Source organism: Hyla sarda, chromosome 6 (genome assembly GCF_029499605.1).
Source record: "Hyla sarda isolate aHylSar1 chromosome 6, aHylSar1.hap1, whole genome shotgun sequence".
NCBI classification, from domain to species: Eukaryota; Metazoa; Chordata; class Amphibia; order Anura; family Hylidae; genus Hyla; species Hyla sarda.
The window spans coordinates 91,984,342-92,007,086 of record NC_079194.1 but is presented as its reverse complement, the minus strand read 5'-3'; the positions used below and the strand labels follow the sequence as shown (position 1 = coordinate 92,007,086).

General features: G+C 42.4%; 2 protein-coding genes across 2 annotated transcripts in view; one reads left to right on the top strand and one right to left on the bottom strand.

Moving 5' to 3' along the window:
- DNASE1L3 (deoxyribonuclease 1 like 3) overlaps nt 1-14,153 on the top strand; it is a 37,561-nt gene extending 23,408 nt beyond the window's left edge. Inside the window, exons 4-8 of the mRNA XM_056528277.1 lie at nt 69-181; nt 9,468-9,571; nt 13,128-13,285; nt 13,756-13,852; nt 13,940-14,153. Of these exons, the coding sequence (XP_056384252.1) occupies nt 69-181; nt 9,468-9,571; nt 13,128-13,285; nt 13,756-13,852; nt 13,940-14,023 (556 nt within the window). The 3' untranslated portion in view covers nt 14,024-14,153. The remainder of the gene's footprint in view (nt 1-68; nt 182-9,467; nt 9,572-13,127; nt 13,286-13,755; nt 13,853-13,939) is intronic.
- Nucleotides 14,154-18,129: 3,976 nt separating this feature from the next.
- Nucleotides 18,130-20,854, bottom strand: LOC130277574 (protein ATP6V1FNB-like). The gene is made up of 2 exons (XM_056528276.1): nt 20,354-20,854; nt 18,130-18,557 (listed from the first exon to the last, which is right to left on the bottom strand). The coding sequence occupies exons 1-2, from the start codon at nt 20,775-20,777 to the stop codon at nt 18,439-18,441; spliced, it is 543 nt and encodes a 180-aa protein (XP_056384251.1). The 5' UTR covers nt 20,778-20,854; the 3' UTR covers nt 18,130-18,438.
- Between the last annotated feature and the right edge of the window lie 1,891 nt (nt 20,855-22,745).

Genomic DNA, 22,745 nt, shown 5'->3' with positions numbered 1-22,745 from the left:
TGCCCATTTAAATCCAGTAGAACAATGACAGCTAATAATACAATTTTGATACAATATGGCTGTTGCAGGAAGCAGCTGGTTGCTGTGAAAGCTGTGTATCAGTATATGGACCACCAGGATGGAGATGTGGATGCCTTTTCAAGAGAACCTTTTGTTGTCAGGTTTCAAACCTATAAAAATGGTAAGAGCAGATCTAGTCATAGTAGTTATGAATGATAAACCCCTTATGCAATACTTCATTTTTGTAATATTTCTTTTATAAAGGAAGGACCAGCTATAAAAGCACATTGTACTGAAATTTAATAAAGGGGTTGTCCAACATAATAAAAATAAATACTTGCATAGCAAAAAGTTGTGAAAATTCTAAATACATTTTGTGTTGAGTTCAATATTTTCAAGATGTGAGTGAATGGAGGGAGATATAATTGGCGGCTCCCAGAATGATTTTTTGTTGCACCCTCTGATCTGTAGGTGGTCGTACTATAGTAAAGTCCAATAGAAGACAATGTGGCACAGCTTGCAGATAACACACTTGAGTAATGAATGACTGATTCAGGGGAGGCAGTATAACGTAGATGCAATACCAGGGGGTGCAGATTGTAGGTAAAATTATAGAAGATAATGCGTGATGGAAGAAAAATAGACGAATCGCACTCACCCTCTGTAGTTGCAATAGAAAAAAGAATTTATTCCCAAGGTACACGTCTGGAAATAGCAGGCAATTGCTTGGGAATAAATTCTTCTTTTCTATTGCAACTACAGAGGGCGAGTGCGATTCGTCTATTTTTCTTCCATTACGTATAATAGTAAAGTGCTGTCTGCATTTGGTTTACCCACTAAAGACATCTCTCACAGCTAATGCCAAGGACCATTTTACACAACTATAGTATAGCTGCATTTAATGGTTTGTACTATGGTAATAAAACCCGGAGCCTTGTGGCTCCTCTTACCTAAACTTAGATCACTATTTTCGGCTTATGGTTTGTTCACATTTGTACTGTGATTTCTGCTTATAATAAAACCCAAAGCACAAACCATTGGTGCCTAAACAGATACCATTGGTACCTGATGGACCCATTGATTTACAGTAAGATACACCAAGGTCATTCACAGATACCATCATTTTGATTGAAAGTATGCCATTGTATGCAGCTCTGTTCTTCCGGTCAAATCTTCTGAATGGTGTTCAGTTCAGTAGAGATTTTGCAATCTCAAACAACAATCTGGTATCTAAAATTAAACAACAACTTTATATGCTATTTAGTATATGACTGGGTTTACACATAGTATGTGTTCAGTATTTTGATCAGTACTTTTAGGGTGGGGTCACACATAGCGTATATGCTGTGTATTTCATGCTGTGTGAAATCTACTGCGCAGCGGGATATATGCTGTATATTATCCTATGAGCAGACACACCAGGCTACCCAGCGGCAGCCCTGTGTGTGCAGTGAAATTTGGATGCAGGCCTGTGCATCACAGTCATGTTGACACTAGGCCCGCCCCAAACCTCACTGCACACACGGCTGCCATGGATAGCCCTGTGTGTCTGCTCATAGAATACGTAGGGTATTTCCCACTGTGCTGTACATTTCGGGCAGTGATATATACACTGCGTATACGCTACGTGTGCCCTACCCTTAGTCAAAACCAAAAATGGGTGTAAAACACAGAATAGGAGTCAAATCCAATACAGTTGTTCTCTGTGTCTGATCCACTCCTGGTTATGGCTAAAAATACTGACCAACATACTTACCAAATACTGGCCGAGAGATGGGTTCACACTAGCATAAGGCTGGGTCCACACTACGTTTTCTCCCATACGGGAGCGCATACGGCAGGGGGGGGCTAAAAGCTCGCGCTCCCGTATGTGACCGTATGCGCTCCCGTATGCCATTCACTTCAATGAGCCGACCGGAGTGAAACGTTCGGTCCGGTCGGCTCATTTTTGCGCCGTATGCGCTTTTACAACCGGACCTAAAACTGTGGTCAACCACGGTTTTAGGTCCGGTTGTAAAAGCGCATACGGCGCAAAAATGAGCCGACCGGACCGAACGTTTCACTCCGGTCGGCTCATTGAAGTGAATGGCATACGGGAGCGCATACGGTCACATACAGGAGCGCGAGGTTTTAGCTCCCTCCTGCCGTATGCGCTCCCGTATGGGACAAAACGTAGTGTGGACCCAGCCTTACACAGTAGTAATTTTGTCATGTTGTGCGGTAATAACTCAATTATGAATTATGGTCATAAAAATATTAATTATAAAAAATAAATGAAAATGATTACAAATATCAAAATTATGACCTGGTGAATTGTAGACAAAGCCAATCAATACAATTCAAATCTGAGTCCGACTATTTACTCAGATATTAACAAGTTTTGATGAGGGGATGACATTAATACTGGATGTAGTTTTGCAATATACAATAATACACAGGTATTATTAAAGTATGCAGATTTATTGGTTATAAAGTTATAAACATAATTGAGTATCAAACACAATGATATATGCAAATGAATATCAATTAGATATATTAATAAACATTACAAGCTTGCTAATTGACTACATATAGTAGAACAGTACATGTGAGTAGTAAGTAACTTGTTACAATAAAACAAAAGCTACTAGGTTAGGAATATCATATAAGAAAAAGGTTACATATCACTGTGTTCAGAGGAAACCTTATGATATTAACCACTTAAATACCACGGACGTAAATGTACGTCCTGGTTTGGCGGGACTTCCCGCACCAGGACGTACATTTACGTCCTGTGTATGACCGCGAGCATCGGAAGGGTGCTCACGTCATACACGGCAGGTTCCGGCTGCTAGCAGCAGCCGGGGACCCGCCGGTAATGGCCGACATCCGCGATCGCGCTGATGTCCGCCATTAACCCCTCCGATGCCGTGATCAATACAGATCACGGCATCTGCGGCATTGCGGCACTTTGATTGGATCATCGGATCGCCCACAGCGCTGCCGCAGGGATCCGATCATCCAGCATGACAGCCGTAGGTCCCCTCTCCTAGCTCCGGCTGTCTCCCGGTGTCTTCTGCTCTGGTCTGCGATCGAGCAGACCAGAGCAGAAGATCACCGATAATACTGAGCAGTGCTGTGTCCTATGCATAGCACTGCAAAGTATTAGCAATCAAACGATTGCTATAGATTAGGGATCGACCGATATCGTTTTTTTAGGGCCGATACCGATAATCGGTGGAGGTTAGGGCCGATAGCCGATAACTTATACCGATATTCCGGTATAAGTTATCGGCTATTTATCCCCCCGCGACACCGCTGCAGATCATTGATTTACAGCGGGCGCTTTAAATCAATGCACTGCAGTGGCTTTTGCGGTGCCATAGGCCGCCGCCGCCACCACCCGCTTCTCTCCCCCTACCTGTCAGGGTGGTCCGGGCCATCCATCCTTCCTGTAGTGTCTGGCGGCATTCCGGGTGGAGGGTGAACCGGTCCGGGCTGCCCTTCTTCTCCGGGGGTCCTCTTCTCCACTCTGGGCAGGCTCCGGCCTAGTAACGCAGCAGTGCGCAGTGACGCCCGTGCGCAGCGACGCACCTGACGTCACAGCGTAGCGGCGTCTATGCAGCGTACTAGGCCAGAGCCTGCCCAGAGTGGAGAAGAGCACCCCCGGAGAAGGACAGCCCGGACCGGTTCACCCTCCACCCGGAATGCCGCCGGACACTACAGGAAGGATGGATAGCCCGGACCACCCCCATTATGGGTAAGTTTAATTTTTTTTTTTTTCGGAGGGTGGGGGAGGGGCCCGACCGGTATAGCGGTGGGAGAAAAATACCGGTATCCGGTTCATACCGGTATACTGCCCAGCACTACAGTGGGGGGTGCGACGCGGTGCGTCGGGGGGCGGTCGCGGTGCGGCGGGTCGGGGTCGATCGTGGTGCGGTGGGGGCGGTGCGGGGGGCGGGGCATTATCGGCTTATCGGCAAGGTAATTGCCGATACCGATAATGCACAAAATCATGATTATCGGCCGATAATATCGGCCATACCGATAATCGGTTGATCCCTACTATAGATAGTCCCCTATGGGGACATAAAAAGTGTAAAAAAAAAAAAGTTGAAAAATGTAAAAATAAAAAGCGTAATTTTTTTTTTAATAAACATATTTGGTATCGCCGCGTGCGTAAATGTCCGAACTATCAAAATATAATGTTAATGATCCCGTACGGTGAATGTCGTAAACGTAAAAATTTTTAAAAGTCCACAAATCCTGCTTTTCTGTCACATTTTATAAAAAAAATTTATAAAAAATAATCTAAAAGTTTTATATATGCAAATGTGGGATCTAATAAAAAGTACAGATGACGGCGCAAAAAATGAGCCCTCATACTGCCCTATATACGGAAAAATGAAAAAGTTATAGGTAGTCAAAATAGGGCGATTTTAGATTACTGATTTTGTACAAAAAGTTTTAGATTTTTTTTAAGCGGTACAAAATATAAAAGTATCTAGCCATGGGTATCATTTTAATTGTATTGACCCACAGAATAAAGAACACCTATCATTTTTACCGTAAATTGTACAGTCTGAAAACAAAATCCTCCAAAATATGCAAAATTTGGGTTTTCATTAAAATTTCCTGGCTAAAAACTTTTTTTTGGGTTCGCCGGTACATTTTATGGTAAAATGAGAGGTTTCATTACAAAGTACAATTAGTCCCACAAAAAACAAGCCCTTAAATGGGTCTGTACATGGAAATATAAAGGAGTTATGGATTTTAGAAGACGAGGAGGAAAAAACGAAAATGCAAAAATAAAATTGGGCTGGTCCTTGAGGTGAAAATGGACTTGGTCATTAAGGGGTTAAGATGGGCAATATCTAATCATAGACATGGCAATATGGAATGTTAAAAACAAATCACATGACTCCATAAATGGGCAAATCCATCTAAGGATATAAACATGGAAGAACTATGATATACTTCCACCCCATTCTGGACTATTTACTATACATGATCTTGGTAAGACATTAAGACAAATAGCAGAGTTTTCTGATCTCGCTAGACTATATTTTAGGAGGAAGACTTATAACATTTAGCTTGGCGAGTATGAATTCTATCAATATGTCTAAGCAATTATTTAATGCTTTGATAGATTATGGGTCTTGATTCTTCTGCAGTTAGAATGAAGTCTCACAATATCCTAAAACTATAATCTCAATATGGAGGTAATTATTTTATTTAATGAATTTATTTGCCAATCTAAATGGTATAATTCCATCCACATTTTCCAAATTGGTCTTAATTAAATGGAATAGCATTTTTGTGTCTCTTACCAAGTCTATGTAAGAACGTCGCTTCTGCTCTTAGGAACGCTGAACGGCCCATCTCATCATCATGGATATCCACTGGTCTGGTACCGTGTGATCAGTCCAGCTTGCTGTGATCTCACATGGCTTTTCCACCTTCTTGGACCTCTTTCCTGTGTGTGGGAGAGAGTTATTTGTCTTTCTTTCTTTTTTCCTTGTCTCTCTTCCTTTGTCTTTGTGTGTTCCCTCTGCAGTCCCTAACATCTGGTTTACCAGACTTTTTAATTAGTTAGACACACCCTCCTTAATTGGAATTCCCCAATGAATGTAGGTTGGGCGTTTACATATGGTAATGACTATGACATCACTATAATACCCAGGATGCATTGAGCATATCACCCATAATGCCTTTCCTGTCGGTGTAATGTCAACTACCCATACGCTAGGGGGTGCTATTGCATAAGCAATTAGCATCATTACCATTAAGGGGGAACTGTCAATAACTGGTCTCAAACCCACATTCCACACTTGACATATGGAGCCATAATTAAAAATCCAAATTTATTGGAGAGATAAGAATACCATGGAGGTCTCTTTCACATAGACGTGTGAATCTCTCTGGTCAAATGGGTAATTAGTTGTTAGTCAGAATAACATTCACAAGACTGGCTAACTAGCCCTCTTACAAAGACTCATTATCAAAGTCTATACTTGAGACCTTCCCATGAGGTCTTAGGAATGCAAACACTGAGCAATGCTCCCTGTGAGAATCATATATAAGATAATAGATATATACCGTATATACTCGAGTATAAGCCAACCCGAATATAAGCCGAGGCCCCTAATTTCCCCCCATAAACCTTGGTAAACTTATTGACTCGAGTATAAGCCTAGGGTGGGAAATACATCATCCCCCCGTCATCATCACCCCCTGTCATCATCCAGACACCCCCTGTCATCATCACCCCCTGTTATCATCACCCCCTGTTATCATCACCCCGTCATCATCACCCCCTGTCATCATCACCCCGTCATCATCACCCCCTGTCATCATCACCCCCTGTCATCATCACCCCCTGTCATCATCACCCCGTCATCATCACCCCCTGTCATCATAACCCCCTGTCATCATCCAGACCCCCCTGTCATCATCACCCCTTGTCAACCCCCCTGTCATCATCCAGACCCCCATCATCATCACCCACTGTCAACCCCCCTGTCATCATCCAGACCCACCCTGTCATCATCACTCCCATGTCAATTTCCTCCTGTCATCATCCAGATGCCCCCTCTGTCACCAAACAGACATACATCTCGTTGTCTACTGACCTCCCCAGTTATCTCATTTCGGTTGCCTAGTAGCTGCAGGGACCATACGCATACCGGTGGGGAGGGTGAGTCGGTCGAGGCCGTCCATCTTCACCTGAAGGCCCTCTTCTCTGCTCCGGGCCGGCCCCGGACTAGTGATGCTGCATTAACGATGATTCACAGGGACGTCCGTGCGCAGGGACCGGTGGGGAGGGTGAGCCGGTTTGGGCCATCCATCTTCACCGGGAGGCCCTCTTAACCACTCCGAGCCTGCCCCAATCTAATGATGCTGAATTGACGCTGCCGCGCAGGGACACCCGTGCGCAGCAGACGTCCGTGCGTAGTGACGCCACTGACATCACGGACATCTGCTGCGCACTGACGTCCCTGCGCGGCAGTGTCAAGGCAGCGTCACTAGATAGGGACAGGCTCGGAGTGGTGAAAAGGGCCTCCCAGTGAAGATGGACGGCTCGGACCGGCTCACCCTCCCCACCGGTTCTTGCGCACGGACGTCCCTGTGCATCATTGTTAATGCAGCATCACTAGTCCGGGGCCGGCCCGGAGCGGAGAAGAGGGCCTTCAGGTGAAGATGGATGGCCTGGACCGGCTCACCCTCCCCACTGGAATGCAGACAGTCCCTGTATCGTAGATGGGCGAAGATGGACGGCTTTTGGCAACTCCGGTCCACTCAAGTCCACCCTGGCGGTAAGCCCTTGCACTGGATTCGACCAGAGAAGTTGCATAGTTAGAGATTGTCAGCTCCAAAGTCAAGTCAAACATATCTAAGTCAAGATCCAGTCAATCAGTTTGTCCAAGTCAAGTTCACACCAGTCTAAGATTAGTGGTCACGGGGTGTGATGAGGGCAGATGTTGTTACCCTATGGGCAGATGGCATTAACCCCTTGTATTCGTGATGCAAGGGCGTGGTTTAGCCTAAAGCCATCCAAAGGTATACCGCTGGATTCTGGGCTAGGAACATGGGCAATAAAGACTCGGATGCCAAGTTACGGACAACGGTAGCTTTACTGAGGGTAGACAGTTGGTAAAGTCTATACAGTTCAGCCAGGGCCCAAGGAGGTGAGGCCCCTGCAAACTCCCCCTCTTGAATAGTCGTCCTCGATGCCTTGAGTCCTGGAGGGCAGAGGACTGAAGTGGCCACTGAGGCCTAGAACAAGGTGGAAACGAGTCCATGTAGCACTGTAAATGTCCATACATGCTCTTTGGTTTGGTAAAAATGTGGGATTAAAGAGCATTTTATAATACAATACACTGCAGATCATATGTACAGGGGGAAAACAGGTGCAAGGGGCCCTGGGGACACTGAAGGAGGCAATTATCAAATAAAAGATTACATTAACTGTAACCACCATAATGTAATTTATGTCATTGAGTGTTCGCAGTGCCAACTTAAATATGTAGGCTCCACTTCCAGGAAACTTAGGGTTAGAGCGCTGGAACATCTCAATGACATAACCAGTAATGCCGTAAGAAACCGATCGGCAGCGTCTTTACATTTTAAAACTGTACATGGTGGTCACATTAATTATTTTCAAATCTATGCTATAGAACGTGTTCACATAGGACCCCGTGGTGGTTGTGTGCGGTGAAAATTATTGGAACGTGAAGCATTTTGGCAATTCACTTTGGGCACTAGTGCACCGAAAGGTTTGAATTTAAAGAGAGAATTGCTGTTCCATTACTAACGCCGCATTCACACACACACGTTTGTTCAATTTTTACAGTCGATTATAACTGGTGTACATTTTATATGTTTTTTCTTTATTCACCATGTTATATTTCTGTGTTGTATAAGCCATTTGTGCAAAATCGCATATTAGTGTATTGTTTTTAGCATTTTGTACTTTTACTAACATTTTGTCTATGTTTTGTATTAGTATCCTCCTCTGCACCGTTGTCAGCGGTTTCAGTGTAGTTTAATTGGTGGCCAATTCTCCACCCACTACCTGTCCGGTATTTAACTGACACCTGTGCAGATGGATGACATCACTGACGAAGGGCGCATGCGCCTGAAACGCGTCTGATCTGCTGGTTGCTTTTACTGCTTTTACTGTTAGTTCTAATAAAGTCTGGATTTCTACTGACCCACGCTGGATCATTTCTTCTTCTTATTTGAAAGTCTATACAGTTCAGCCAGGGCCCAAGGAGGTGAGGCCCCTGCAAACTCCCCCTCTTGAATAGTCGTCCTCGATGCCTTGAGTCCTGGAGGGCAGAGGACTGAAGTGGCCACTGAGGCCTAGAACAAGGTGGAAACGAGTCCATGTAGCACTGTAAATGTCCATACATGCTCTTTGGTTTGGTAAAAATGTGGGATTAAAGAGCATTTTATAATACAATACACTGCAGATCATATGTACAGGGGGAAAACAGGTGCAAGGGGTCCTGGGGACACTGAAGGAGGCTGCCTGACAGGGCAGCAAGGGTACGGGGTAACATCTCCCATACTGGGCCACCACAGCTTTATCTAAGTCAAGGAGGACTATCCCAGTCCCAGTGTGCCAAGAAGCAATTGTGGTTCTCTATAGCATCCTTCAACAAAAATTTCACTAAAGTGAATTGTCTTGTTTGAACAACTTTGCAATTCCTGAAGTAAAGTTAAAAGTGGTTTCCCTAACCTCGCATTTGTGGTATTTCTTACCCTGCGCTTGGCACGGGCAAGCGCTTCCTCCTTGGAAGTGTGCTGGTTAACACTCCTGTTGTCACGAACTCTAGTCACAGTCACAATACCCATAGTCTACCTACACGCCACGCCTTTAGTAACCACAATGTCATTCAGTTATATTCACTACAACACATGCCCCTTAAACTGAGCTCTCTTTTGTGTAATATCTGTACATTTGTCCTTCATTCTTCCAATAGATTTTGTGATCATCCCTCAGCATACAACCCCCGAGGCCGCAGTCCGTGAAATTGATGAACTCTATGATGTATATCAAGATGTGAAACAGAAATGGAAAACAGAGGTTTGTCTGAAATAATATCTTGTATTGAGACAATACAATATCATAGGGTTTTTATATAAAAAAATTTTTTAGCCGTATCTCGATTGCAGAAAGGAGAAAAAGAAGAGCAGCAGGAGGTTTCCTTTAAACCAGTAGCCTGCAAGGAATTGGGTCTGATAAACAGCATAGACCAGGTTTTTTTTAAAGAATGTTTTTTTCATAAAAAAACTTGCACACAATCATTAAAATGCATATGTGTTTATTAGTGGATCACTAGAGATGAGTATATTCATGACATCTCATGTTATAGGTAGTCTGCTAGTAGTTTGCTCTACTAGCCATACACCAGTGTTTTCAAACAGTCTCCAGCTGTTTCAAAACTACAACTCCCAGAATGCCCGGACAGCCATCGGCTGTCTGGGCATACTGGGAGTTGTAGTTTTGCAACAGCTGAAAACACACTGTTTGGAAAACTGCCTTAAACAAAAGCATATGGCGCCCTCCTTACTCTTCACCAAGAGATGATGTTGATGGAGAGAAGGGTTGGTCGTGTTGGATAACTACTGCCAGACCCTATTGTTTTGGGAGAGATAAAGACACCGTCAGAGCTGTCTGGCTGTAGCATACCCCTCCTGCATTTTGAAGAGTTAGGCTAGCTTCATGCTGACCATCTAACAAAAAATACCAGCACTCACCAAGACATGGAAGTGCTGACTTGCTGACGTATACAATAGTGGAGGGGAGCAGATGCCTTTCATTTAAATGGCCTAGTGGCACTGTTCGGGGCATAGGTACTATTCATTTTTATTCAAAATGAATACTTCTGCACACCTCCCTAAATGCAGAAGTATTCATTTTGTATAAAAGTGAAAGCCTCTAAGTAAATATGTTGTTTTTTATAGAATGTATACCAGATCCTGTAATCCATGTTTTCAGATTTGCTTCAACAAAATCTCATCTATAAATGGAAACAAAAAATACTATAAACCATTGCTACACAATCATTTACATGAAGTCTGTCAGCAGGCTACCGTTACACTGCCGTCTAGGCCAGGCCGAAAAACGGCCGTTAGGCTCTCTTTCTTTTTTTATTTGCCTTTAACGTCCGTTATCGGGACGGGGCACAACGAGCAACATTGGGTCCCGATGGATCCCAATGACTATAATGGGGTCCATCGGGCGCCGTTGTTTTTTTTAGCGGGAGAAAAAGATGTTGTATGCACTCATTTTTCTCCCGCTATTCTACCTGCCTTTCCTGACATCCGCTGTCAGAGGTATCTCTCAGCAACCTGCCGAAAATAGCATGCAAAGGATACAGTAGCATAGGGCTGCCAATGCCATATATTTCAGTGGTCCAAATGGCATCGCCCCCCAGTGAAGCCATTCAAGATGCATGTACTACTTTATGTGGTCTCGAAAGCGTGGTCTGCTGCATTGTCCAGTCTGTTTCAACTAGCGCATACATCCCGAATGGCGGTGACAAGGTGAGGCCATTCGAACCATTGAAAGAAATCACATCGGCTGCCCTCTGCTGCTGTATACGTCGCCATCCCGTTTTTGGCGGGATGCTGACAGAAACCTCTGACGGACTGCTAAAATGCAGTATGAACAAAGCCTTAGACTGCTGACAGACTTCCTTTATATGTATATGTAGCAATGTTTATAGCATTTTTTGTTTTCATTTATGAATAAGATTTTGATGAAGCATTTCCACAGATGTACATTATAAAGGGCAAATTATTTTCTCGGAGGCTTTGACTTTGTCTATTATTTTTCATTTAGGGAAGTGTGAAAAAAGAACGGGGATTTTTTTTAAATGTATATTTGGTATAAGAATAGCAATTGAATAAGAGAAGAGGGACATTTCAAGTCTCTGTACAATAGCATTGATCATAGCAGAAATAAATGTGAAACAACTGTGTTCTGTATTTTGGAGATATTTGTACTGTCTGAAAGATTTTGTGGACGACATGCTGTTGACTATGATTAATGGCTTCTTGCTTCATGATATACAGTGTGTTCAGAAGGTATTTAGACCATCACTTTTTTCACATTCTGTTATGTTGAGGCCTTGTGCTAAAATAACCAAAAAATCATGGGGGAGATTTATCAACACCCGTGCAGAGGAAAAGTTGAAAAGTTGCTGAGTTGCCCATAGCAACCAATCAGATCACTTCTTTCATTCTTCAGAGGCCTTTTAAAAAAATGAAAGAAGCGATTTGATTGGTTGCTATGGGCAACTCAGCAATATATCTATCTATCATATATAATATATATATTTTTTTTGCAAATGTATGGAAAAAAATCTAAAATTTCCCATGTACATAAGTATTCAGACGTATTGCTATGCCTCCTATTTCTCATGATCATCATGGAGATGTTTAAACACCTTGATCGAAGTCACCTGTAATACATTTTGTTCACTGGACTATATATGGTCTCAATGCTACCAATGCATACCAGAGCAAAAATAAAGCTATGAGGTGGAAAGAACTGCATGTAGAGCTCAGAAACAGGACTGTGAGAAGACACAGATCTGAAGAATGGTACAAAGAATGTCTGCTGCATTAAAACATCCCAAGAGCACAGTGGCCTCCATAATTGTTACGTAGAAGAAGTTTGGGACAACCAGGACTCTGCCCCTCTAATATAAGTAATTGGGGGGGGGGGGGGGGGGAGAAGGGCCTTGATAAGAAAGGTGACCAAGAAGCTTAAAGGGGTACTCCGGTGCTTACACATCTTATCCCCTATCCCCTGCCGCTGCTGGGGACCCCCGTGATCTTGCACGCGGCACCCCGTTTGTAATCAGGCCCCGGAGCGTGTTCGCTCAGGGTCTGATTAAGGTCAACCGCAGGGCCGGCGGCGTGTGACGTCACGCTCCGCCCCTCAATGCAAGCCTATGGGAGGGGGCGCGATAGCTATCACGCCCCCTCCCATAGGCTTGCATTAAGGGGATAGGGGATAAGATGTGTAAGCACTGGAGTACCCCTTTAATGGAGCAAAGTACAGAGATATTATTAATCCTGAACCGGAGATTAATTATAATAATAATAACAACAAGACAATGACCCAAGCACACAGCCAAGACTACACAGGAGTGTAAATGTCTTTGAGTCGGCCAGCAAGAGCCCTGACATGAATCCAACTGAACATCTCTGAAGAGACCTGAAAATAGCTTCCACTGATGGTCCCCACTCCCAACCAAACCTGACTGTGCTTAAGATGATCTGCAGAAAAAAATGGCAGAAAACACTTATATGCAGGTGTGCAAACCATGTGGCCTCCTAACCAATAAGACTGGAGGCTGTAATCCCTGTCAAATGTGCTTCAGCGAAGTACTGAGTAAGGCATCTAAATATTTATTTCAATGCAAAATTTTACTTTTTCTTTTTTCAATAAAGTGGATTTCTAACATTCAGTTTTCACTTAGTCAACATGGAGTATTGAGTGAAGAATGATGGGGGGGAAACATGATTTAGCACAAGGCTGCAACATAACAAAATGTGAAAAAGTAAAAGGGTCCGAAGACTTTCAGAATGCATTAAAAATATGTATCCTGGTATATGTCTCCTTATAGAACTTCATCTTTATGGGGGACTTTAATGCTGGCTGCGGTTATGTTCCCAAAAAGTATTGGAAGAACATTCGCCTCAGGACCAACCAGGAATTTGTTTGGCTGATTGGAGATAATGTTGACACAACAGTAAGGAGCAGCACGAAATGTGCCTATGACAGGTAAGGGCTCGTTCACATTGCCCCCATCCTCAGCTAAAGGGAACTGCATCCGCGGAAGGAAAGAGAGAAAAATAGTGAACCTAGTCTAACACCTACTAATAAGAGTAGGCTGATATATGGTCAAATGAAACAATGCTATTAATAATTGAAATATCCCATGGGATAACATATAGCATGCACATACTATTAATTTATCCATTTCCTTAACAGGCATATATAGTAAATTAAAGACCTCAGAGCAGCCCTTACACCTCACGTAAAGTAGCCTTTAAAACAATTGGTCCCCCACCACCTACTTATCACTTAAAGGAATGATGGATTAGTTCGCCCTCTAGCTATTTCCTCTTTGCTAGGACGGTTTCACATGTTACATGCATATTATATTATTAAATGTTAAGTTATCCTAAGATTATATAGTCATGAAAACATCGTCTACGCTTTGTAACCAAATTTTTGACTGGCTATTGTAGGATTGTAGTTCATGGTAAGAGGCTCTTGAACGCTGTGGTGCCGGGCTCTGCCACGGTGTTTGACTTCATGAAGGAGTATGGACTGACAGAAGCTCAGGTTAGTGGTTCATTGTCATTCAGACATGATTGACCGATGATTTTGTGTGAATATGATGCACTTACAAAATAAATATATAATTTATAGGCCTTGGAAATCAGTGACCATTACCCTGTGGAATTCCAGCTGAACCAAATGCGTAAAATGAAACTTTCCTCCTCTTCAAGATAAATGTTGTTTTTCTTATTTTTTGTTAAAATGAAGTCAGTTATATCTATACTGATACATCAAGCTGTTCTGATACACCAAATTACTATAAAAATAAAGTGAGTCAAAATGACTAAACAAAGTTTTGTATAAGAATTTACTGGCACAATGTTGTCTTTGTCATTGTTCCCATTAACTACAAACGTGAATGAAAAGTAATGAATTTAGTTCCAATATTGTGATGGATTATCAGGAGGTCAGAGGGGGTAATAGCCCAAGGTTCTTTACCCAGGTGGAAAGCATCTGCCAAGGTATAATCCCAGCTGCTTGGTGCTATGAGGTGGTGAAACAAACCAGGCTATCTTGGTGAAGATATGTAGACACAGAACCAGAGTAGCAGACTAGATCTTAGCTCCGGGTGAAGGAAAGCCTAACTAAGCATTAACCACCCAGAGGCAGCCATTCTACCTTCATTCCCTCAATAGCATTATATGGGCCTTTAAAATACCAATGCCATTACTGTATATGGGCTTTAAGGGGTACTCCGCCCCTAGACATGTTATCGCCTATTCAAAGTGACCGGTCCCCCGCAATCTCCAGGCTGGTGCTCTGGTGACGTCACGCCCCCTCCATTCATGTCTATGAGAGGGGGCGTGACGGCTAGTACACAGCCGTCACGCCCCCTCTCATAGACATAAATGGAGGGGGCGTGATGCCTTTGGTCGCTCATCATCCGGAACGGAGCAGAGTTCGCACTGTGCATCGAACTGCGGGGTGTGGTGTCAGAGATCACCGGGGGTCCCAGCGGCCGGATCAACCCGCAGGAAAGAAGTGTCCAGTGCAGCTTCCCAGTAGAACTTAGTCACTTTATTGTAAGCTTACATAGAATGCAGGAATCAAGTAAAAGGGGATGTGTTTCGGATAGAAGGTCTAGCCTTATTCAGCATGACTGAGAAGCTGCGCTGGACACTTCTTTCTTTATGCACTGGTATCGTGGCATGTCCGCGCCGGTCTGTGCTTCAGCTGACAAGAGGGTGAGCTGAACTATTTGCCTTTATTTGCAATATTTAGGTAGGTAGCTAAATAGCTAGGTAGATGAGTAGGTAGTTATGTAGGTAGGTGGCCAGGTAGCTAGGTAAGTAGCTATGTAAATAGGTAGGTAGCTTGGTAAGTAGGTAGGTAGGTAAATAAGTAAGTAGGTAGCTAGGTAAGTAGCTATGTAGATGGGTAGGTAGGTAGCCAGGTAGTTAGCAATGTTGGTTAGGTAGCCAGGTAAATAGCGATGTTGGTTATGTAGCCAAGTAGGCAGAAATAGTGGTTAAGTAGTCAGGTAGGTAAGTATTGTTTGTTAGGTATAGGTAGCCAGGTAGGTAGCATTGTTGGTTAGGTAAAAAAAGAAGAGAAAAAAATAAAACTTATGCTTACTCAACATGTCCCACGCAGAATTCTCCTCCGCAGGCTGTCTGCATCTTCCTGATGTGGTGATCACCAAAGAGGAGGATAACATAATATTACAGAGGGATCTTGGGAAGCTGGAGGCTTGGGCACAGACATGGCAAATTAAGTTTAAAGGGTACCTCTCATGATTTTTTTTTTTTTTATATATATTATAGTTTAATGTATACAGAATAACTTTCCAATTGCATGTTAGTAAAAAATATGCTTCTTTCTATTTCATTTTCCACTTTGAAAAAATGACAACTAGGGGTCTCCCTACCAGTCCTGGCAGCAAGCATTTCAGACTCATGCTGGAGTCCTAAACACTACGAGCTGCCAGTCTGCTTTGTTCACAAAGAAGAACACTCAGAGCTGCCAGTCTGCTTTGTTCTCAGCCTGTTTGGCTGTGAACAAAGCAGGCTGGCAGCTCTGAGTGTTTAGGACTCCAGCATGAGTCTGAAATGCTTGCTGCCAGGACTGGTAGGGAGACCCCTAGTGGTCATTTTTTCAAAGTGGAAAATTAAATAGAAAGAAGCATATTTTTTTAATAACATGCAATTGGAAAGTTATTCTGCAAACAAGAATCTATAATATATCAAAAGTTTTTTTGATGATAGGTACCCTTTAACGTAAATAAATGCAAGGTTATGCACTTGGGCCGTAGAAATAAAATGTACAATTATAAGCTAAATAATAAAACATTAGGTAAAACTTCTACTGAAAATGACTTGGGGGGGGGGTGACTGGTGAACAGTAAACTCAGCTTTAGTGATCAGTGCCAGGCAGCAGCTGCCAAGGCTAACAAAGTCATGGGATGTATGAAGAGAGGCATAGAGGCACACGTGACAAGAACATAGTTTTACCTCTGTATAAATCATCAGTCAGACCACATATGGAGTATTGTGTCCAATTTTGGGCACCTGTATATAAGAAGAACATGGCTGAACTGGAGAGGGTGCAGAGGAGGGCGACAAAGATAATTGATGGTATGAGAGGATTACAGGACCAAGACAGGTTATCAAGCTTGGGGTTATTTAGTTTGGAGAAAATACGTCTTTAGGGGCGATCTGATTACAATGTACAAATATATGAATGGACAGTACAGAGATCTTTCTAGTAGTGTTGCTCGCGAATATTCGCAATTCGAATATTATTCGCGAATAACGCATATTCGCGAATTCGCGAATTTCGCGAATATAGCGCTATATATTCGTAATTACGAATATTCGTTTTTTTTTTTTTTCACAGTACACATCAAAGTGATCACCCCTCTCTGCTTCCAGCTTGTGTGGTGTAAAGAAGGCTGTAATACTACTGTGTGAGACTGGCGTGCGAAAATTCGCATATGTGAAAATTAGCATATACTAATTTTCGCATATGCGAATTTTCACTCATGTTAATTTTCGCATACGCGAAAATAAAACGAGAATATAACGAATATGCGAATATTCGAGAATATATGACGAATATTCATCCATATATTCGCGAATATTCGCGAATTCGAATATGGCCTATGCCGCTCAACACTACTTTCTAGTGATCTTTTTATACTCAGGCCGGTAACCACGACGAGGAGACATCCTCTACGTCTAGGGGAAAGAAGGTTTCATCATCATCACAGATGGGACTTCTTTACTATAAGAACAGTGTTGCGATGTCTGTCTCAATAAACAAGTTCAAGGGGGGGCTGGGTGTTTTTCTGGAAAAATATAATATTACAGGTTGTGAATATTAGACATATGGGAATAGAATGTTTATCCAGAGATTTATTCTGATCGCCATATTGGAGCCGGAAAGGAATTTTTCCTCAATTGGCATCAGACTCATCAGGGGTGTTTTGTCTTCCTCTAGATCAAGGGTTTTAGGTTGAACTTGAATGACTCTTGTCATGTTTTTTCTTTTATCCTAAAGGGGTACTCCGGTGGAAAACTATTATTATTATTATTATTATTATTATTTTTTTAAATCAACTGGTGCCAGGAAGATAAACAGATTTGTAAATTACTTCTATTTAAAAATCTTACTCATTCCAGTACTTATCAGCAGTCTTTTCTTTTTGAATTTCTTTTCTATCTGATCACAGTGTTCTCTGCTGACACCTCTGTCCATGTCAGGAACTGTCCAGAGCAGAAACAAATCCACATAGCAAACTTCTCCTGGACAGTTCCTGACATGGACAGAGGTGTCAGCAGAGAGCACTGGGGTCAGACTGGAAAGACATTAAAAAAGAATAGAATTTCCTGTGAAGCATAAAGCAGCTGATAAGTACTGGAAGGATTAAGATTTTTTAATAGAAGTAATTTACAAATCTGTTTAACTTTCTTGCACCAGTTGATTTAAAAAAAACAAACAAAAAAAAAAAAAAAACTACAACTCCCAGCATGCCCGGACAGCCAAAGGCATGCTGAGAGTTGTAGTTTTGCATCAGCTGGAGGTCTACAGTTTGAAGACCACTGCAGTAGGCTTTCAATACAATGCAGAAAGGCGTACCACCTCAGAGTACAATGCCAAAAGTTCCATTCAGAAGTATCTGCTCCTGTGGAACCTGTAGACTGCAGATAATCGAAGCGGTGTTGCTGCTGCCTAGTAACTGTCCAGCAGATCACAAAGCTCCTAACGTGTAATTATAGCGAGAACACAATACACAGATATTCACTGGATAAACACAAGCCAACGTTTGTACAGAAGTTAAGTACAGTGTCGTGTAACGCTTGGCCATTTATTGTCTGAGCGCTCATTTCAAGCAGTGAAAAGATCAGAAGTATGATAATAAAAAATAAAAAAACAATGCAAACCAGAAATAGCCCAGGTTCAGATGGCTATAATATAGTCACATTTTAACGTTTGTATTTAGACTTTGACTTGCCGTAGTGTTACTGATCCCATAGAACCCTATGCTGGTTGTATGAAATATCTAGCTCTTCCATCTGTATTAAATTGCATTCATAATACAGCCGCCTGAAACCAAAAGGTAAAAGAAAAAAAAAACTTTTATAGGAATATCACAGCATCCGGTCACTGCTTGATGGTACAGAAAGAATTCCGTTCCTGCTGTAGAATGTCTCCTTCACAATCCGGGATCTTCCATGGATTGGACTTTTAAAATCTGTCATCACATCCCCTGTAATGGAAATATTGGACTGTAGCATTACACTAAACTGGACTCATACAGAACACATAAAGGTTACAGAGGGAATTGCTTTCTCTCTGGCAAACCTAGTCCATCTATATACTACATAAGTGCGCGTTCATTTAAAGAGCACCTGTCATCAATCCACATTTTCTAAACTAACTCAGATTATATTCCCTAACTACTCCTAACACCCCTCCTGTCCTTAAACATTTCTTCCAAGCTTTAAAAAGCTTTGTATCATACCTTTCCCCTTTGCTCATATTGTGTGAGCTTCCAGCAGGAGAAAGTGGGCGTTCTCCAGCTGGCACGATGTCACTGAAGCCTGCGAGAGCTGTGCCTCCCCATGCGCTACACACACTTCCTGAGTTTGGTCTCCTGCCAGGCCGGGAGGAGATCAAACTAATTGTTTGACTTGTGGCAGGGAACAGAACAGAGCCACCTAGTGGTTGTTTTTTTCAATCACATTAAAAACATATAAAAGGTTGATAATTTTAACATCAAGTAGAAATCAAAGAGTCTTATACCATATTGTTCTTTATGTAATTATAAGTTTAGTTTGATGACAGGTACTTTTTAAAGAGAACCTACCACATTGAAAATATAGTCTGCAAGGATCATGTTATGGAGCAGGAGAAGCTAAACAGATTGATATACAGTAACCCCCCCGACCTGCAATGGCCCCGACATATGATAAAATCAACATACGATGGCCTCTCTGAGGCCATCGCATGTCGATGTCAGCATTGACATACGATGCTTTTATATGTCGGGGCCATCGCATTAACTGCTATCCGACAGCGCAAAATGCTTAAGCTGCTGTCGGATAGCAGTTTAAGCATCCCGGGCAGGTTCGCCTACCTATTCCCGCTGCTCCGGGTCCACTTTGCGATCCTCTGGCATCTTCTGCATCTTCTCCAGGGTCCGGGCCTTGCTTTCTGGCGTCGTTATTACGTCACTACGCATGCCGCGCCGGCGCAGCAGCGTAATAACGTCACCAGAAAGCGAGCGGTGAGGACCTGGTCCGGAGTGGCGGGGACAGGTGAGTACAGCTTCCTATACTTTACATTGCACGGATCCCTCAACATACAATGGATTCGACAAACGATGGGTCGTTTGGAACGAATTACCATCGTATGTTGAGGGACCACTGTACAGTTGTCATTTAGCCATGTAAATCTCTGCTCATTCTGGGCTAAGTAGTCAAATGGGCGGTCCTACTCAGTGATTTACAGCTCACTCTATATGCACATGTATACACAGAGAGCTGTCAATCATTCGTTAAGACTATACACTTGACTACTTAGCCCAGAATGAGCAGAGGTTTACATGAATAAATAACATGATTTATAAAAAACTGTCCAGAGGAAAAGTTGCTGAGTTGCCCATACCAACCAGATTGCTTCTTTCATTTTTTAAAAGGCCTGTGAAAATGAAAGAAGCAATCTGATTGGTTGCTATGGGCAACTCTGGACAGGTTTTAATAAATATTCCCCATGGTATTTTGCCACATATGAAAAACCAGGCTTCATCCATGAGCCTAGGACACCTCCACTGATGTCATTATGGGATACAAATGCCAACGCATGGGTATAGGGGTTCTGGCAGGGCATGTGCCCTGGCATAGGTACCAGATACAATGCAAACATTTATACATAGATCTAGCTAAGCAAACTCATACAAAAGTTTTGCACATACATCCATTCAATGGCTTTCAGATATAGGCTTCAATTGAAGTGGACCCTAATGTAACAAGAGCATCACTAACTTTATACATGTCCTCTTACCGAGCCTCCAGCCATAATCCCAGGAGGACAATACGGGGTGTGGATACTTTTCCTCTGGACCTGACTCTTTTCTCACTTTCAAATACAGAGACCTTCCTTTGCCCTCCTTGGAGAACCCATCATAAAGCAGACGAGAGGTGTGACGTGTGACTGGCCTCATTTCAGACAAGTTTAGTATATCTAACTGGTCATGGTAATTTTCCTCAGTTCTGCTCACTAAGGGTGGAGGGGTCTTAATCAGAGGAGGAAGACTGGTCCCGGCCTTAGGAATGAACACTTCCCTTCTCTTCCTGGTGGTCTCCACTTGGTTCAGATTGGGATGATCCTTGTTATATTTGATCTTCCAGGTCATGCGAGTCAACGTCTCCTTCTCAATAAGTTCCTTCCAGCAGTTTTGGTTCCTGGTTGTCAGCAGGTCTCTCATGTTGAGAGTAGCGATTATGTAATGAGGTCTTTACTGGGGGCTGTGGAGCAGATCCAAGATAAGGAGGACACCAGTAGCCAGGCCTGGGAAATGTAATTAGAAGCTCAGTCAGAGTTTACTGACATCTCCAGGGAGACGGCCATGAGGGACTGGGTAGGGAGGGGTTGTGTGGACAAAGCACTCAACACGGCAACTCAAAATACAAGACATGAATAAATAAAGCAGCACAATGATAGCCAAGAGGAGTACGCCAAATACTAATGGAAGGACAGCTCCTCAAGAGTCTCAATAAGAGAGCATTGAGTAGATTAAAGGCTTTAATTGATTTTCTATAAAATGTTTGTAATATTTTGTCTAGTTCTTTTTATTCAGTTAGCAGTGAAACATAAAGTACATGCAAGAATGAATTAAGTTCAAATAACTTGAAAACAAATGATGTCCTGCACGAAGCAGACCCAGAACTGCAAAAGGGGAGGCAAACCGTGTCAAAGGAGAATCTCAAGAAATGTTCCTAAGAACAAGCAAATTGCAGTAGAACACAATTCTCCAATCGCGGAATTGCTCTGCTTCTGAAGGCCAAAAAGAGGTCAAAAACACTGCTAGACACATGGTCACTCAGTGTAGATATGGGGGTTATATTGCTAGTACACTGCTCAAAAAAATAAAGGGAACACTAAGATAACACAGCCTAGATCTGAATGAATGAACTAATCGTATGAAATACTTTTGTCTTAACATAGTTGAATGTGCTGACAACAAAATCACACAAAACTTATCAATGGAAATCAAATTGATCAACCCATGGAGGTCTGGATATGGAGTCACACTCAAAATCAAAGTGGAAAACCACACTACAGGCTGATCTAACTTTGATGTAATGTCCTTAAAACAAGTCAAAATGAGGCTCAGTAGTGTGTGTGGCCTCCACGTGCCCGTATGACCCCCTACAATTCCTGGGCATGCTCCTGATGAGGTGGCGGATGGTCTCCTGAGGGATGTCCTCCAAGACCTGGACTAAAGCATCCGCCAGCATCTGTTCTATCTATATATAGTACATAGTCACTCCTTACAAACCTGATGAAAGGTTGTTGCATGAAACAAGAATACACTATATACACAGCGAGTTGTTTTTTTAAGGACATGAAAAATAAAGGTTGACGCCTCTTGCAAATTTACCTTGTGATGTACCGACCCATCCTTCCTACATCTTTCCTCTAAGTTTGCCACTTTAGCATAAAGTCCAGCAAAAAAAAAAAAGAAAGTTATTAGCTTTAATTTTTTCCATTTCTAGGAACATTTTATTTGAAGAAGAAAAAAAATTGGCAGGATTTTTTTTTCTTAAAGGGATTATCAAAACAAAAACAAAAACAAACAAAAAAAAAAAAAACTAACTATATCCATGTATCTGAGGAAGGAGATTTACTCTCCAAAATGCAATAATAATATACTATAATAAATGAATTTTTTTTGTTTTAACCCTGTTGGATTTTGTCCCTTTTTATCTAAGCCCAGTTTGAGTCATGCACTTTTAGGTTTTTATTTTGTTTGCTAAACTACATAGAACATCTTCTGAGTAAGTGGTTAATGAGAGACACAAAGTTATGGTAATGTCACCTATGTTCACTCTATAGTGCTTGACAGGAAATGCACTTTAAAGATTTGGGCATATCCTGCTTTATTGCCTCCTATAACACTAACTAAAAGGAGATTCTTGGATTCCCACTGGACTATCCCTTTAAAGGGTTAATCCAGGAATTGTTTTTATTTGACTATGCTACAGGGGATGTAAAGTTAGTGTAGTTCATAATATAGTTTCTCTACCTGTGTGTGATCGTTTTCTCACAATTCTTCTATGATTTTCACCCCAATATTTATTTTTAACAGCATACAAAATGACTGTTGTCTCAGATTTTTCCCAGGTTGCAATGCATTCGAGACCTGACTCACTAGTCAGCTGATGACAGGGAG

Bases quoted from the DNA above. Each gene is read 5' to 3' on its own strand.
- LOC130277574 (XM_056528276.1), bottom strand. From the start codon at position 20,777: ATGAGAGACCTGCTGACAACCAGGAACCAAAACTGCTGGAAGGAACTT. The intron at 18,558-20,353 runs GTAAGAGGACAT...TTTCCATTACAG, and splicing joins GGATTATGGCTGGAGGCTCG to GGGATGTGATGACAGATTTT.